Source organism: Neodiprion virginianus, chromosome 5, assembly GCF_021901495.1.
Source record: "Neodiprion virginianus isolate iyNeoVirg1 chromosome 5, iyNeoVirg1.1, whole genome shotgun sequence".
Lineage (NCBI taxonomy): Eukaryota > Metazoa > Arthropoda > Insecta > Hymenoptera > Diprionidae > Neodiprion > Neodiprion virginianus.
In genome coordinates this window covers 2314884-2331066 of record NC_060881.1, presented here as the reverse complement: position 1 = coordinate 2331066, position 16183 = coordinate 2314884, and the positions used below count along the sequence as shown (strand labels likewise).

The 16183-nt window shown below is 34.1% G+C and overlaps 1 protein-coding gene across 13 annotated transcripts in view; it reads right to left on the bottom strand.

Moving 5' to 3' along the window:
* Window positions 1–16183, bottom strand: part of LOC124306480 (RNA binding protein fox-1 homolog 2-like) — a 119189-nt gene that overhangs the window by 36029 nt on the left and 66977 nt on the right. For all 13 annotated transcript variants that reach the window (XM_046767245.1, XM_046767251.1, XM_046767255.1 and 10 more), the window contains exons 5-6: window positions 13931–13984; window positions 2662–2754 (exon numbers count right to left, since the gene is read on the bottom strand). In XM_046767245.1, coding sequence (XP_046623201.1) covers window positions 2662–2754; window positions 13931–13984 — 147 coding nt within the window. The remainder of the gene's footprint in view (window positions 1–2661; window positions 2755–13930; window positions 13985–16183) is intronic.

The window sequence follows — 16183 nt, the reverse complement described above, 5'->3', positions numbered from 1 at the left end:
CAAATTTACCAAACATTTTTTTCTCGCGATCGCTTGAAATTTTCAACATCATCGCACATTTGTCGGTTAAACTCACTGCAAGGTGCGAGGAGAAGAGAGAGAGAGAAAAAAAAAATAAATGTCAGTTTTCATTTAAAAAAAAAAAAACTGCCGAATGCAATTAATTATTGCTATGATTACTACTATCATTATTATGGCAGAGCAGACGCGTGTATGGGGATGAATTTGCGACAGCGTTACCTATATAAAATCTAAAAAAAAAAATAAAAATGAAATAACAACGGCACGTGAAGCGAGTATAAAAAGAGAAGACGAAAACGGAACGAAGAAAAATAAAAAAAAAAAAAAAAAGAAAAACGATACACACGTACACGTACGTATTATATTTTTTATACAAAGATGATGAGAAAAAGTTGAAATTAAAATAAAATAAATGACAAATGAACTGATTGAAAAAAATACATATATACATATATGTATATGTATATGAATACAACGTACGTGTGCATACGTGTAGGGTGTACATGGGCTGCTAAACGATGCCAAGGATTGCAAGTACTGCCAGCCAATAATTAATTTCAAGAGATACACAGGAGGAGAGCATTCACATAATTGGCGATTTAAATACTTTGCCCAGCAAACAGATCAGTGGGTTTGCAATACAAGGCAGGCTGTCTGTGTGTATTTATAGTAACGCGTATTATACATATATATATGTATAATACGAGATAATACCGAGCCGCGATTCCTATTATTTATGTATTATTTATACCTCAGGCCTAAATTACAAACCTATCTGATATTTTCAACTGATTCCGGATCATAATTATCGTTATTATCATTTTTTTTTAATCCTTATTGTTATTATCATTATTATGTTTGATATCATCATTTATCCTCGCAACGCTGTCGCCAAAAAACATCCCCCACATCCGCTTAAAATTTACGTCACGATGTATGTTTGATGAGAAAAGAGAAGTGGGGGGTGAAAGAAAAAGAAAAAGAAAAAAATCATATCCTTGGCGATTGAGGCAAAATATAAGGAACAAACGACAAATCAACGATCGGCAACTTAGAAAAAAAAAAAAAACAAAAAAAAAAAAAAACAAAAAAGGAGACCACATTTATTTATTTATTTATTTATTCATGTATTTTTAATTTTTTTTTTTTTTTTTTTTAAATCATATTCACAAACTTCACTCCTTCATTAACTTCTTCGATTAATAATCTTCACTTTTGACACTCGTGTATAACTTGTTAAAGGTATTTCGTCTTCTTCTTCTTCTTCTTCTTCAAGTTTATCACAAAATTAAGCCAATCTTTCGCCAAGGATAAGTTATTACACATAATGCGTAGAATTTTTGCACGCGTGTCGTTGGTTCTTTTTTTTTTTTTTTTTAAAGTTTTTCTCGTCTTCTTTCAGTTTTGAATCTCAATTCGGAGCCTTACTTCGTTGTATTAAAAAAAATAAATAAATAAATAAAGTCCATCACCTCTCCGTGTATATATATTACGAGCATATCGACGTACCCGCGCATGCATATACGATACATGTATACGTAAAAGTTATGATAACAACATACGGGCTTATCGATCGTATTTAATACATACATATATATATATATATATATATATATATATATATATATATATATATATATATATATATATATATATATATATACATGTATATGCATGATATTGTGTAGTATTATATACATGTACATGTAATTGTATATTCATAGCAAAGGTACGTGAGTGATTTTTATGTGTGTGTGTGTGTATATATATAGATATGTATATATATATATATATATATATATATATATATATATATATATATATATATATTATTTTTCCTGTATACACACACACAAATATTCTGAACATATATTTACATAAACACGACGATTTTTCCATACTCATTTTCCTTCGATGGTTTTCTATTATTATATATACATGTGTGTATATATAGAATATATATATAGATTATGAAACGGATAGAGGATAATTCTAATTAAAATCGTATCGTGTCACATAATATAATATGTAAATATATATACATATATGTATATGTATATATATATACACGTATATAAACGAACGAACGGCGATTCGAGAATAGGGGGGAAAAAAATAAAAATAAAAAATTGAAAAAAAAATTAAAAACGCCAACTCTGACGATATGAAAAATTATACAATCGATCGGATAAAGATGCGTGAGCAATTAATCGTTTGTTCGTTTTTCGTTTACGTTTGTTATTTTTTTTTTTTGTTTTTTTTTTTTGTTTTTTTTGTTTTTTTTTTTTTTTTTTACCTCTCCTCTCTCGTCCACGACGATCGTATTAAACGTTAAAAATTAATTAAAGATACAACAAGGTATGTACGATGTATGTTGCGTGCGTGCGTGCGTGCGTGCGTGGCGTGCGCGTGTGTGTGTGTGTGTGTGTGTACGTATATTATCACTATCATCACACGATATGCATACACAAACACACACACACGCGCACGCCACGCACTCACGCACGCACACGTGTACACGTGTGTGTAATTCGTTTCAATTATTTATACATAACAACAAGAATCTGTGCGTGTGTGTGTGTGTGTGTGCGTGTGTATACATATGCGTATTTATATATAAGTATAAGAATTCATGCACACCTCAATCTTTCTGCCCTCAACCACGGTGCCGTGAAGTCTCTCGCGTGCCCGGTCCGCGTCTGCACTATTTGCGAATGTTACAAAACCGAATCCCTGCATGCAAGGACAGACAAAACAACATGCATTAAACTCAACTTACAGATTGCCGCGCGCACCGCTGCCTCTTTTCCAATATTTTATACATAGAGCTGTTCGTCGTTATCATATTATCATTATCATCATTATCATCATTATCATTATTATCATTATTATCATTATTAATAACATTTTACGGTTAATACGATTAATTTGATACTGTATGATTGTCGTTACGTATGTACTCACCACCCCCACCCCCCCAAAACCCCTCCATTCCACGCCCCTCGCCGCGCCGTTCCTCGTTTGACAACTCGAAGGGAAAAGGAAATGGGATGAAGAGAAAAAAAAAAAAAAAAAAAAAAAAAAAAAAACACCGCGACTCTTTTTTTTTTTTTATTTTTTTTATTTTTTTAAATCTTTTTTTCTGTCTCGTTCTCTTAGTCGCAACGTGTGAGGGGGGTAATTCCGTTACTGCTTGCGACTTGTGACGCGTGATGATTCAACGTACGATAACGACGTTGATTGAACAACGAGAGCGGGGAGAGTTCAGCTTGAAAGTTTGCGTCTTTTTTTTAAATCGTGTCAAACGGCGAGGATGGGCGAGGGACGAATAATGGGAGAGACAGCGAGGCGTGCCTCATACTGTGTTTTTTATATACGGAGACGCACCAAACAACGTGCAACAAATAAGTATATAAATATGATAAAATCATGGTCATGGTCACATTGATCATCTCTCGTAATCATATCATGTCGTGTCATTTCATGTCATTATACATACATATATATATATGTATACGTACATGTATTCGTATACAAAAAATATATCCACGTATTAACAAACGGGTAAATAGAAAGAAAAAAAAAAAAAAATCAACCGTTCTCTAATTTTTTCCTATTTTCGTCGCAGTTTTCTTGCGAGTGTAAAAATTTTTCCTCGTTCTCCGAAAACGTAAAAGGTGAAATATGTAACCGGGGTGAGAAAAAATATTGCACGTAAATGTATATAAATGTGTGCATATATACATATATATATATATATATGTAATGGAAGATAATTTTTGCGTTACAGATGGGGATTATTTGGATGCACGTTTAATGTTTCTCTATCTTTTGGTTCAATCAACGCTCAACTGCCTGCTCATCGCTTGTTGTTACGCCTACGACGTTATTGCGGAATGTGTCATAACGTGTCTGAATTGCAAACGGTTAATCTATGTGTTTGATTGCGAACGTGCGTGTTTGCATATGTGTGATGATTGCGTACGTATAAAAAGGCGAGAATCGCGAGGTTTTGATTTTCTGAATCCGCGGTTATATTCTATCTTCAACCTGCTACACAAAAATTAAACGCCTGAATTTCACCTGTTTTTCAATAATGTTCCGACAAAACTGAACTAAGGAACGTGATACAAAATAAAAAAACGATCCAGCAATTTTGTCGTATCTTTCTGCGGTATAAAATTTACATAAATTTTGTGCACTTCGTTAATCGTGAGTGAATTTTTTTCTATCGTTCCATATTCAGATCACACGGACTTGATCCGTTCGATTGCATCGAGATCATTTTTAATAAAATGAAAATTTTCAACATCAAACGCCGAGATCTTCAAAAATTTTCGCAACAATTAAAGTTTTTTTAAAAAAAAATCAATATATATATATATATATATATATATATATATATATATATATATATATATTCTTGACGTGATTCTCACTCAATTGTGTAGGAAACTCAATTATACTCCGGCTTTTACGTCCTCTCCATAGATTCCCCCCCCCCTCTCTCTCTCTCTTCGAATAATCCTATTACTTTCAAAAGCACTCTCGCAAACGATTTTTACTCCTCCCACAGGGTTGAAAAATTAATTCCGTCTTCGCCCTCTCGACGTATCGGATAAATAGGAACATAAACGAATCATAGGATGATCGGACAAAGTTAAACGAAAGGATCGTCGGGTGGCAAAGTAACGTGAATTGCGAATACGATTCGTTGATGAGGAGAAAAAAAAAAAGAAAAAGAAAAAGAAAAAAGAGCGTAAAATACCGATGACAACAGATTATACTGAAAAAATTAACGAAAGTTCAACTAAATTCGGACGAAAATTTAATAGAATAATAGAAAAATAAAATAGAAGTAACTCGCGATCGATAAATAAAAAGAAGAAAGATATTTCACGTAATTAACAAGTTCAACAAAGGACCTTGAATAACTTTTGACAGAATAGATTATTTATCATAAAACGACAAGAGACCTTTTTTGCAGAGCGTTCGATTCCCTACAAATAAACGTTCCAGTCCTATCAGTATCAGCTGACGCGTTGACGAGTTATAAAATTCCATACTTGATGAGAAAATCAAAAACAAAAGAAGAAGAGTTATTTAAATGGGAAATAGAAAATCGCGCTTATGCACATCTAAATATTAATACACTAAGAGGTGAAACTTTGACGTCTTGAATTTTGAAAAACCAAAAAATGGTCCATTTTTTTTTTTTTTTCATTCATTCTATTACATATGTATATATATTATACACTTGGCGAGAAGTTCCGAGTGGGAAGGGAAAAACGATGAAATAAAAAAGTGGGTAGAGGCTTAAATTGGATGAGGGAGGATATAATCGTGTGATCGCGTAAAGTTGTTTCGTTTGAAAGGCGTTTCACGCGAGAGGTTTCCAAAAATCGGTGTCAAGTAACCGCCGAAACAATCCCTGCGGTAAAAGTAACGCGAAGCGTGCCGATGAAATCCTACGACGTAAGTAATCGCCTATCCGGCAAGAAGAGAGAGAGAGAGAAAAAAAAAAAAAAAAACCCAATACGTCATATTTTTGTGTACAAATCTACGTGCACTTGTTGTTCGTGTCGTGTTATTAAAATTTACCCGAATCGTAAACCTGTCGAATTTTCCTTCACGTTCGTTTACATGATCGTACCGAATTCGACTGACGCGATACATTATCTTGAGATAAGAGACGAACAATAATTTGAGAATCGAGTGAATTCGTACATCGAATGTGTTACGATGTAAAAATAAATGAAACATAATCGCGCGATACTTTGTTTAACTGTGAGGTGAAAATAATAATTTCCTTTTTCGATTCGTTCCCAATTTCAAAAAAAAAAAAAAAATAGAAACATAGTCGTCTTCGTTCTATTCTTTATTTTCTCTTATTCCCACGGATCCTCTTCAAACGGGGATTTTCGTTCCAAAACTCGGTCGCGTTTATTAAAACGAGAAAGTAAATTACAATGATTGAAAAATGACTGCTCTCTTTCTATTTCTCTTCGTTCTTCTTTCTCGCCCTCCCTCTCTCTCTCTCTGTGTGTGTGTTTCTCTACGATAAAAACTGATATCCACATTATAATTATACTTCCTTGTTACAATTATAGATCGCGATCTCACGCCATCGCGGTTTAATAACGCGAGAGCGTGAAACGTCAACTGTACATGTATAACGATAATAATCCGTCAGAGTTGCAGCAGTTGCCTGCCTGCATTTTTTCACGTGTCTCACAATTAGCCTACATTCAGACGTGTGTGTTTCAGAGGAAAGTAGGCGAGTACCTTGGATACAAACCAAGGGTGCAAAGTAAGCGAGTAAGTAAATGAGGCAACAGGAAAAAAAAAAAAAAACAACCCACGTTTCGCTAAAATATACATTACACAGGGTGGCCACAAAGTTTTGGGAAAAAAAAAAATTTCGTCACGTTTCCAGGTTTTCAAAACCTAAAACCCAGTTTCCCCCATTTTCCCAGTTACGGTAACTTACTAAAACCTAAATAGTTCGGCTTATTAACTCTACGCTCGACTTAAAATTGCAACTTCGAATTTAAGAAAATTATAACAACGTAGAAAAAACGCAAGTTTAAGCCAATTTCTTTTCTCTAGGTAAAAAATTAAACTTGTTACATCAAAAAATCATTTCCAATTCCCATGATAGAAAACTGATACATTTTCACTTTCCTTTCACTACCAAATTAAAAATCTCCCGACAATTCTAGACTTTCTATTGTTTCCTTGTGTGTGGCTACTCTGTTTTACCGATTATACGTATAACGTACATACGTAGTGTTACGTATATTGATGACGTGCAACGTATAATAGGTTATATTCGGTACGATCAGGCAAAAGTCACGGTCAATTGAGCAATCGTAAAAAACACGTGATAATATACAGCTGGAACGAATTCCAGTACACTTAGCGGATCTTGACAAAAGCAATTCTCTCTCTCTCCCTCTCTCTTTCTCTCTGCAAGAGGTATAAACCGCAGCTGCTGCACCAAAAGCACAAAACTGAAGTGCGTAAACCGTTTTAACCGTTAAAAATGAAAAAGGTAACATTATTCAATTAACCAACTTCTATTTAGTGTTAAAAATATTTGAATAACAATTTCTTCATCGTATCCTAACTCAACTGTTTGACTAGATTATTGTTTCATTATATTTTTTTGTTTGCTTTTAAACCAGAAAACAGCGAAACAGAAAACGATCCAATTATATTTTAAACCCCTTGAAGTCATGTGAAATATGCATAGATTATATAACTGAAAATGTCTTTGTGCGAGTGTAATTTTTGTTCATAATAACGTGATATAATAGCGATTTATATGTATATTATACCTATATGTGTGTATAATATACCTAATAATATTCTACGATTGCGAGTTGCCAGTTGCATATAATGTAGTTATAGGTAATAATTGATCCGAGTCATCGTGCATCCGATATTCAATTCACATGATATTACACACATATACCATACACGTGTGTGTACGAATAACAAATCAAGAAACAACGAAGTGCGACCTATTATACCGGGAGAATCTCTCGAAACTTGAAAACGAACCGCGCGTGCGCCGAATGATCAAATCTCATTGGTCGGCGAAACGTTCCCGCGGCGATATTCTCGTCCGCGACGCAGGCGGGCCAACCTACGCAAAATGTCTGCGTTTGAATTTTCAAAGAGCGCAAGCGTCGAGTTCCGACCGTTCTTCGAAGAATCGACTTTCCGCCCCGACGACAAATGCTTCCGAAACCTTTCCGAGTCGCCGTCTCGATTGTTCGAGATCCTAACCTCGAAAATTCGTAGGAACCGCGTCGCCGGCGGAAAGAGTTTGACGGCTGAAAACTCGGGTTGGCCAGCCTGCGCGAAGAGTCGATAAAACTCGCGCCTGCGCGGTTCGTTTTCAAGTTTCAACAGATTGTCCCGGTATATATGTGATATACAAAAATAACTGTATCAATCTTTTTTACACATACATATATACGTACATAAACGATCATCGTTTTCACCACGTGTAAAATTGATTATTTATACTTTAAAACAGAGTGATTTTATCCATCGACAGAATCGTTCGTCATTTGTTACGGTTTAATACGCATACGCTGCGATTCGAGAACAGTTGTTTTGCCAGGCTGACCAACCGTCGTGAAATTAACCGAAAAAAATGTCACATGCGTTCAACACCGAGAGTTGTGAAAATTTTTCAGGTTACATACACGGCGACGATTCGTCGAAAAAATCCATGACGATTGGTCACCCTGGGAAAACAACTGCTGTCGAATTCCAGCGCATGCGCATCAACCATTTCAGTCCCACATATTTCAACACAATATTTTGTCCTGAGTTCTGTTACTCGCGAGGTTCTTGTGATCGCTGATTAAGAATCTGAATTCGGAATTTTACAATATTTAAATCCAAGATGGCGGGTCGAATATGGCGGTTGTAAAATCGATAAAACTATCAAAATTCGACGATTCCGACCGAAATTTACTATACTCGGAGGTTTTTCCGGGATCATACGAAGTAACAAAGATCATTTGAAGTTGGAAAAGGATTGAACAATAGCAGACGACGGATGATTCTGTTACCGATGACGCACAGACGATTATGAGAATCTGCAAATTGTCATAATCGTAAACTTTTACGCAATATACACATATATATATATGTATGTATAATTTTCTTTTCTTTGTACGATACTCGTTTTTTGTCTAATTTTCTTTCTTTCACGTGACTTCTTCGACTAGGTATCAAGGCTTACGTTAGAAAGCACCGACCGGGATTTCAGCGATTGCAAGTGTTGCGTGTGCGTCTGCGTGTGCGTGCATAATATATATACGTATATAATATATATATTATACCTATAATAATGCGTGTGCCTAATCGCAATAATACAACAGAGGCTAGAGATATTATTCGAAATTATTAAGGAAATCAACGGATATTTTCTCGGCAAGTATAACAATAAGATAACATATAAAAGTTGAAAGACAGATTATCATACGTATGTAAATACCTACATATGCAAACTAAGCAGTTATTGAAGGGAAGGATACTAACAATTGCTATTTGGTATTTTCTTTCTTCTTTCTTTCTTTCTTTCTCAATTCTGATATTTATACTAAAAATTTTACTACGATCGTGAAATACGAAATTACGCTATATGCGAATGTGTCAATAATACTGAAAATGCAATATTTCAATGCGAAGGGAGAACAACAGCGGTAGCATTTATTATACATAATATTATAATATATACGGCAACACGATAGCACAGCAGCTACTACTCAACGATTTATACGTGTATGATATTATGTGTGATTTTCTCTAATTATAGAAAGAGTAACCGTTGTTCTAAAAATAAAAACAATTGCGAGAAAAAACCACGTTATGAAAGAACGATGTAAAAATGATTGCAGAATTTGAAAAATCAAAAAACTAATCCATCGCGATTCGTTATTATTTATCCCTATAACAATTCTTACATGTTTCGAGCTTGTTGTATGTACAATAAATAACCTGTAATTATGTTTGTATGCGTGAATAGTGACTTGTCTTCATTCGTGTTTGTGCGAAACAATTTTCATCTCATTGCAGGATTTCGTTCTCGATTTTCAATGGTTTGAAAAATTACAATTTCTCACAAGAAGGATGACAGTTTGAAAAAGTTTCATCAAATTCAAATGGACAGCGCATCGATAACTTTTCCGGACAAAGCAGAGTAAAATAAAAAAATAAAAAAAACAAAAAAAAAACCAAACAATAATAACAATATCGTCATATTACCAAGAATGTTACATTAATAAAAGTTTGACAACAGCGTTAGCAATGCTTAAATAGATCGTTCGTAAAATGAGTCTACAGTTTACAGTTAACTTTGAATTAAACAACAAAATCTCATATTATCAATATCGTATAACCAATGGCAGAGTTGGAAGAGAGAAAAAGTAAGACAAAAGATAAGGAAAAAAAAAAAAAAAACTAGAATGCGGAAGGCTATGATATTACATAACTATGTAAGATGTAAAATACATTTAAGGCATGTGATATGTAAATATAATAATATATGTAGAGTATAGAAAAATGCAATAGCCTGACTAAAAAACAAACTACGATCGCTGTGGTAATAACAATATGTCATAATGTATGTATGAAGGGGGAGGGGGGATTGTAAGAAAAAAGAAAGAAAGAAAAATTCCATTGGTTATAATAACACAAATCATCGATATGTATGAAAAAATAAAAAAATAAAAATATATATATATATAACGTCGATAGTGTGTAAAAACCGTAAATCTCAAATTCTGACGAAACGATAAATCATCGTCGTGTATCGTAACGTATCTACGCATATAACCTGATTAACATTTCAACATTAAATCGATTCGTACAGTTTTTGAAACAAACGTTAGAGATGCCACAAAATGCTGCTGTAGCGAATTCAAAAATAGATGCCACATTCCATTTACATTGACGAAGCTTTCGGTCATTCATTATAATATATCATATATGTATGTAATTTACCTATGCGTATGCATCTGTATCTGTATGTCTCTCTGTGTATTCGTGTACTACCGTAAAGTTTTCCGTATAGAACACGTACGTATATTCTCGTACGCGAGTGTTTGTGTATATGCTATATGCAAATGTGACGTAAGAATTATACAGCGAAAGCGTAGACGTGGACTGAGAAAAATTTCATTTGTTAAAGTAACAGAAAAAATTCAGTAAAACGGGTATCGTTAAAAAAAAAAAAAACGTGTTTGAATATTGTTGGAATTAGGAAAAACGAGGCACGCCTAAAAATTTTGCACTATCGTCGATCCTTTTTTGGTAATCGCAACGCAAAATCAGTTTCCGAGGTTTACTCTACTTTTTTAGTCAAACGAGGCTTTACCGTCAATTTGTCGTTGCACGAGCGTTAAATTTTCGCAACAGTTGCAAGAAAATACAGCAAAAGCGATCGCGATGAGAAAAAACAAGTAACGGATACTAAACTTTCCGGTAACGTCTATAAAACTAATTTTCAACACTTCTACCTAGAACTATATTTTTCGATCGCGGTAAAAAATAAAAAATAATCAAGGACTGACCGGTAACCGGAACTAAAAATTTCTCTCATTGTAAACGAATACTTTTCCAAACGAACTATCGACAAAATTTCCGTTTCACACAAAGTGTGTCAAATAATTTTTCGTAACAATCATTCGTTTTTTCTAATTAATTATATACACGGCGTTCGCAAGTAATTTTCAAAAATCATCATTATGCAATAGCTTGTTTGAATTACGAAGGTATGTGTGTGTGTGTGTATTTAGAGTGTAGACAGCTGGAAAGTTGGTGACTTTTTACGCGTACATACATTTACAATATACACGTACATCTATGTATAGACGATTCATTTTATTCTACGCCCCCCCCCCCCCCCCCCCCGCCCCGCCGCCCCTCAAAACTCGACACAAGCATCATATTTATATACATGGACGTAAGTGTGTATGATAATATAAATGTATGCCTAAGCGTTGCGTACTAATGAAGATAAGAACGTCGTTAGTTTTTGGATGGACACTACATGATACATAATGTATATAATATATGTATATGTAACATACATATACGAATAACACAAGTATATGTATATATTGTATATATTTTATGATAAATCATTTCTGTAAACGATTACCAACTACGTGTAACTTCAACGACGGTAACGACGAAATTTGCTTCTTTCTTTTTTTTCCAACCAACGGAAACAAAATTTCGAAAGAGACGGCAGTAAGACGTAAGAAAAATCTCTGTCTGCGGTATTCGTGAAAATACGAAGAAAGGCACGGAAAAAAAAATAAAATGAAATACGCAAAACAATTTTACCAAAAACAGATGAAATTGTCCCGAAGATTCGTTATTTTGCATATTTTGCTGCCGAGACGCGGGAGGGATGAGATAAAAAAAAAAAACAAAAAACGAAAAAAAAAAGAAACTTTCCATCCAAGATTTTATGTTTACACCTCGAAAGTGATACACGTTGTAATGTGTCTGTTGAATTTCCGTGGAAATAAACAAATTGAAATTGAAAACAGTAAAAATAAAAGAACGACGTTCGGCACTATCGGACAAAATTTTTTTGTCGTTACCGTCGCTGCGTTTTTGTTTCCTGTAAAATAGAAAAGCGTCCGTCGCAAATTTTCAACATGGAATCCCTCATCATTCGCGTTTTTCGCGTGTCCGTAATTATTTTCTCGAATTTCCTTGCGTCGTGTTACAACAATAAAAACGTGTAACACGCGTTTCCGTGATATTTCTTAAATTAGCTTGAAAATTCGTACGAATTCCATGTTCCAAATTCGCATATTGACAATTACAATTATTTTGTACATAACAAGATAAATAATCGAGTACTGTATATTGATTGATATATGTATATACACATGAAAAAAAAAAAAAAAATTTCAAAAAAAAAAAAAAAACCCGTCCTCTTGTCCCAGAGCCTCGCCAGTACAAATTATACGAAACCGGGGCGCGCGAATCGATGAAACTCGCGCGATTTCGCGTCTCGATTGCAAAACCTATTTTCATCCCTGTTCTTATGCGATAATGATTAAAATTTCTACGTCCGCTGTCGATGATGTACAACAACATTGTGCACGAAAAGTCGCGTTTCAAGTCTCGATATATCCTCGAGATTGGAACGCGTAAAAAAAAAAAATTCGCTTTATTCTCTTCGCTAGGTCCTAAATAATTGGCTAGCAAATTAAATTCTACCTAATACACGAGTCGTCGTTGAATCGAATGTACGAACGGCAGATTGAATCGTCGTTGATTGCGTTATGTAATAAAACTATTTACAAATCTACGCCCGGTAGGTCATCGCGTCTCTCCGTTGCTGTAGTAGTAGTAATAATAATAATAATAATAACAACAACAATAATAACAATAACAATAATAACAACAACAACAAGAACAAGAACAGCAACGAGATAAACAACAACAATAACAACAATAATGAAGAGAAATTCTAAATTATTGTTATTGTTATTGTTTTTTTCTCCCCTTCTTTTCGTTCGGTTTGAAGAAATGACACGATTACAAGGCAAAAAAAAAAAAAAAAAGATAGAATTACAGCATACTTGTGTTAAATTTATTCATCGCTTCAGCCGTAGGTTACAATTTACACATGGCAAAGCGGTGAAAAATTGAAAAAAAAAAAAAAAAAAAAAAAAAAAAACAAACAAAAGAAAAAAAGATACGAAAAGAACAGCGAGCAAAGAAACCTTAAAATAAATAAATAAATAAATAAATATTGTGATCGTACAAGAGTTGTAATAGTAATAATAATAATAATAATAGGAAGAATAGAAATAAGAAACAAGTGCGTAATAAATTAATAGTGATTTCTAAACACCGCGTAACGTTTTCAGTGTTATGATATATTACAGGTATTGTAATAACAGTATAAGTAACGAAAGATAAAAAAAGAGAGAAAAAAAATAATAGGAACAATAAGTAACGAACAAAGCGAAGCGAATTATTACTGCAGCGTGTTACACCAAAAACGAGGGAGAAAAAAATAAAATAGAAAAATTAGCGTCCGTTTAGCGATTAAAATGCAAGAGGAAAAATTTTATACAATATGCAAACATCGTAAGTATATATACATATATATATATATATATGTTTAATTGTATATTACATAAAATGCGACTGGCTCAGCCTGGGACGTGTTAAGTGTTAATTGATCATACGTCGTTGTGTTTTGTTGTTCGATTCTGTCAATCGGTATATAACTTCAACCAGTATCGGTATTATTAAATGTGTGTTCAATATCGTATGGATATATGGATATGTATATAGAATATAGTTGGACATAGCCGAGTATAGGCGAGGAATAATATCGAGAGTATCTTACCTTGCTGCCGCGTTCGTTGAAAATAATCTCTACGTCGAGGATCGGTCCGAATTGCTGAAACAAAGATATTAGCGTTCCGTCAAGTCAATTTTATACATATTTAATACACTAATAATTTAACATGTGTAAAATATTCTATTCCATGCGATATGCACAAACAATGAACTTTATCTACATGTATATATAATATCAATTCTATTAATTGCACGAGAGAAAGATATCGCGCAAAGATCATTCTTGCGAATTATATGACGGCACAATAGAGCCACCGTTGAGAGTGATTTCTTTTCTTTTCTTCATTCCTTAACCCGGGAGCGAAAGGCGAACAAAGATATAATTTCATCTCTTCTAGCTCTCGAGTTCGACTTCGACTTCTTCTTTTTATCTCCGTTTACTTTATTCTTCCTCCTCCGATAATTATTATCAAATTGAATGAACGAATTTATCCGCGAGAAGAATGACCGATTTTCTTTACCAAAAAAAATAAGCCCCCGTAAACTTGAGAGATTATTGTAAGGTACGTCTGATTTGAAATAGAATGTTCGAGAAGTACGATAAAGTGAAGAGAAAAAAAAAAAAGAAACATAAAGAAATAGTGACAAAATGTATAATATCAACCTCTTTATAATTTTTGACAAGCACATATTTACTTGAATATGTATTACAAAAGATTCCGGGAATTTCAATGATTTCAAGGAATTCGAATGATTGCAAAAGATTTCAGTGATTTTAAATAATTCAAAAGATTACAATAATTTTCCAAGGATTTCAAGGATTTGAAAATTTTTATAAGATATCAAAGGATTTTAAACGATTACAAGAGATTTCAAATGTTTCCGGGATTTCAATCATTACAAGCGACTTTGTAACATATCGCGGCGGGTGTACACCAAGTTTCGAGAATGAATTAACACCTCGACCGGATGGTTTAATATCCTGTACTAATTTTTAATAAATACATGATAGGTATATGAACGGTAATTTTTGTTTTTTAAATTCAATAATATAACAATTTGATAATAGAATAAAATATGTGCAGTAGGGTGGTCCTTGAGGTCATTATTGAATTTCAATCCACTAACCCCACAAATCGACTCCAGATAATTCAAAAATAACCCCCTAATTTCTTCAGATTTTTATCTCAACTTCAACCTGTGCCTCAAAGAGGGTTGATTCCTTTCAACGCTTTCAGGGGTACATCAAACCTACCCAACGGATTTAGATGAAATTTGGTACAGGAGGGTTTTACTAGGGTTGCTGATTACGAATCTGAACTCGAAATTACAAAATTCAAAATGGCGGATCCGATACGGCGGAGCGAAATCCAAAAAGTCATTTAATTTCGATAGAGCTCGGTACTCGGGGGTTTTCGAGGTCCATGATTATGAATCTGAACTCGAAATTACAAAATTCAAAATGGCGGATCCGATACGGCGGAGCGAAATTCAAAAATTCATTTGATTTCGATAGAACTCGGTACTCGGGGGTTTTCGAGGTTGCCGATTACGAATCTGAACTCGAAATTACAAAATTCAAAATGGCGCTTCTAATATGGCGGAGCGAAATCCAAAAATTCATTTGATTTCGATAGAGCTCGGTACTCGGGGGTTTTCGAGGTCCATGATTATGAATCTGAACTCGAAATTACAAAATTCAAAATGGCGGATCCGATACGGCGGAGCGAAATTTAAAAATTCATTTGATTTCGATAGAACTCGGTACTCGGGGGTTTTCGAGGTTGCCGATTACGAATCTGAACTCGAAATTACAAAATTCAAAATGGCGCTTCTAATATGGCGGAGCGAAATCCAAAAATTCATTTGATTTCGATAGAACTCGGTACTCGGGGGTTTTCGAGGTCGCCGATTACGGATCCGAACTCAAAATTACAAAATTCAAAATGGCGGATCCAATATAGCAATATCAACTGACTCTCGAGGTTTTTGTTCGCCATATCGGATCCGCCGTTCCGAATTTTCAAATTTTGAGTTCAGATTCGTAATCAGCGACTCAAAAAACCGCCCTGGATCAAATTTCCTCCAAATCCGTTGGGTACATTTGATGTGCCCCTAAAATCGTTGAATGTTGAACTCCACCCTTCTTAGAGCTCTGGTTACAGTTCGAGATAAAAATCTGAAAAAATTACGACATTATTATTCAATTACGTAGAGTCGATTTTACGACCTTTAAGGACGACCCTAATGTTCACGCACACGTAGACGACGCGTCCATGTTACGCGACGTAAGTGTATG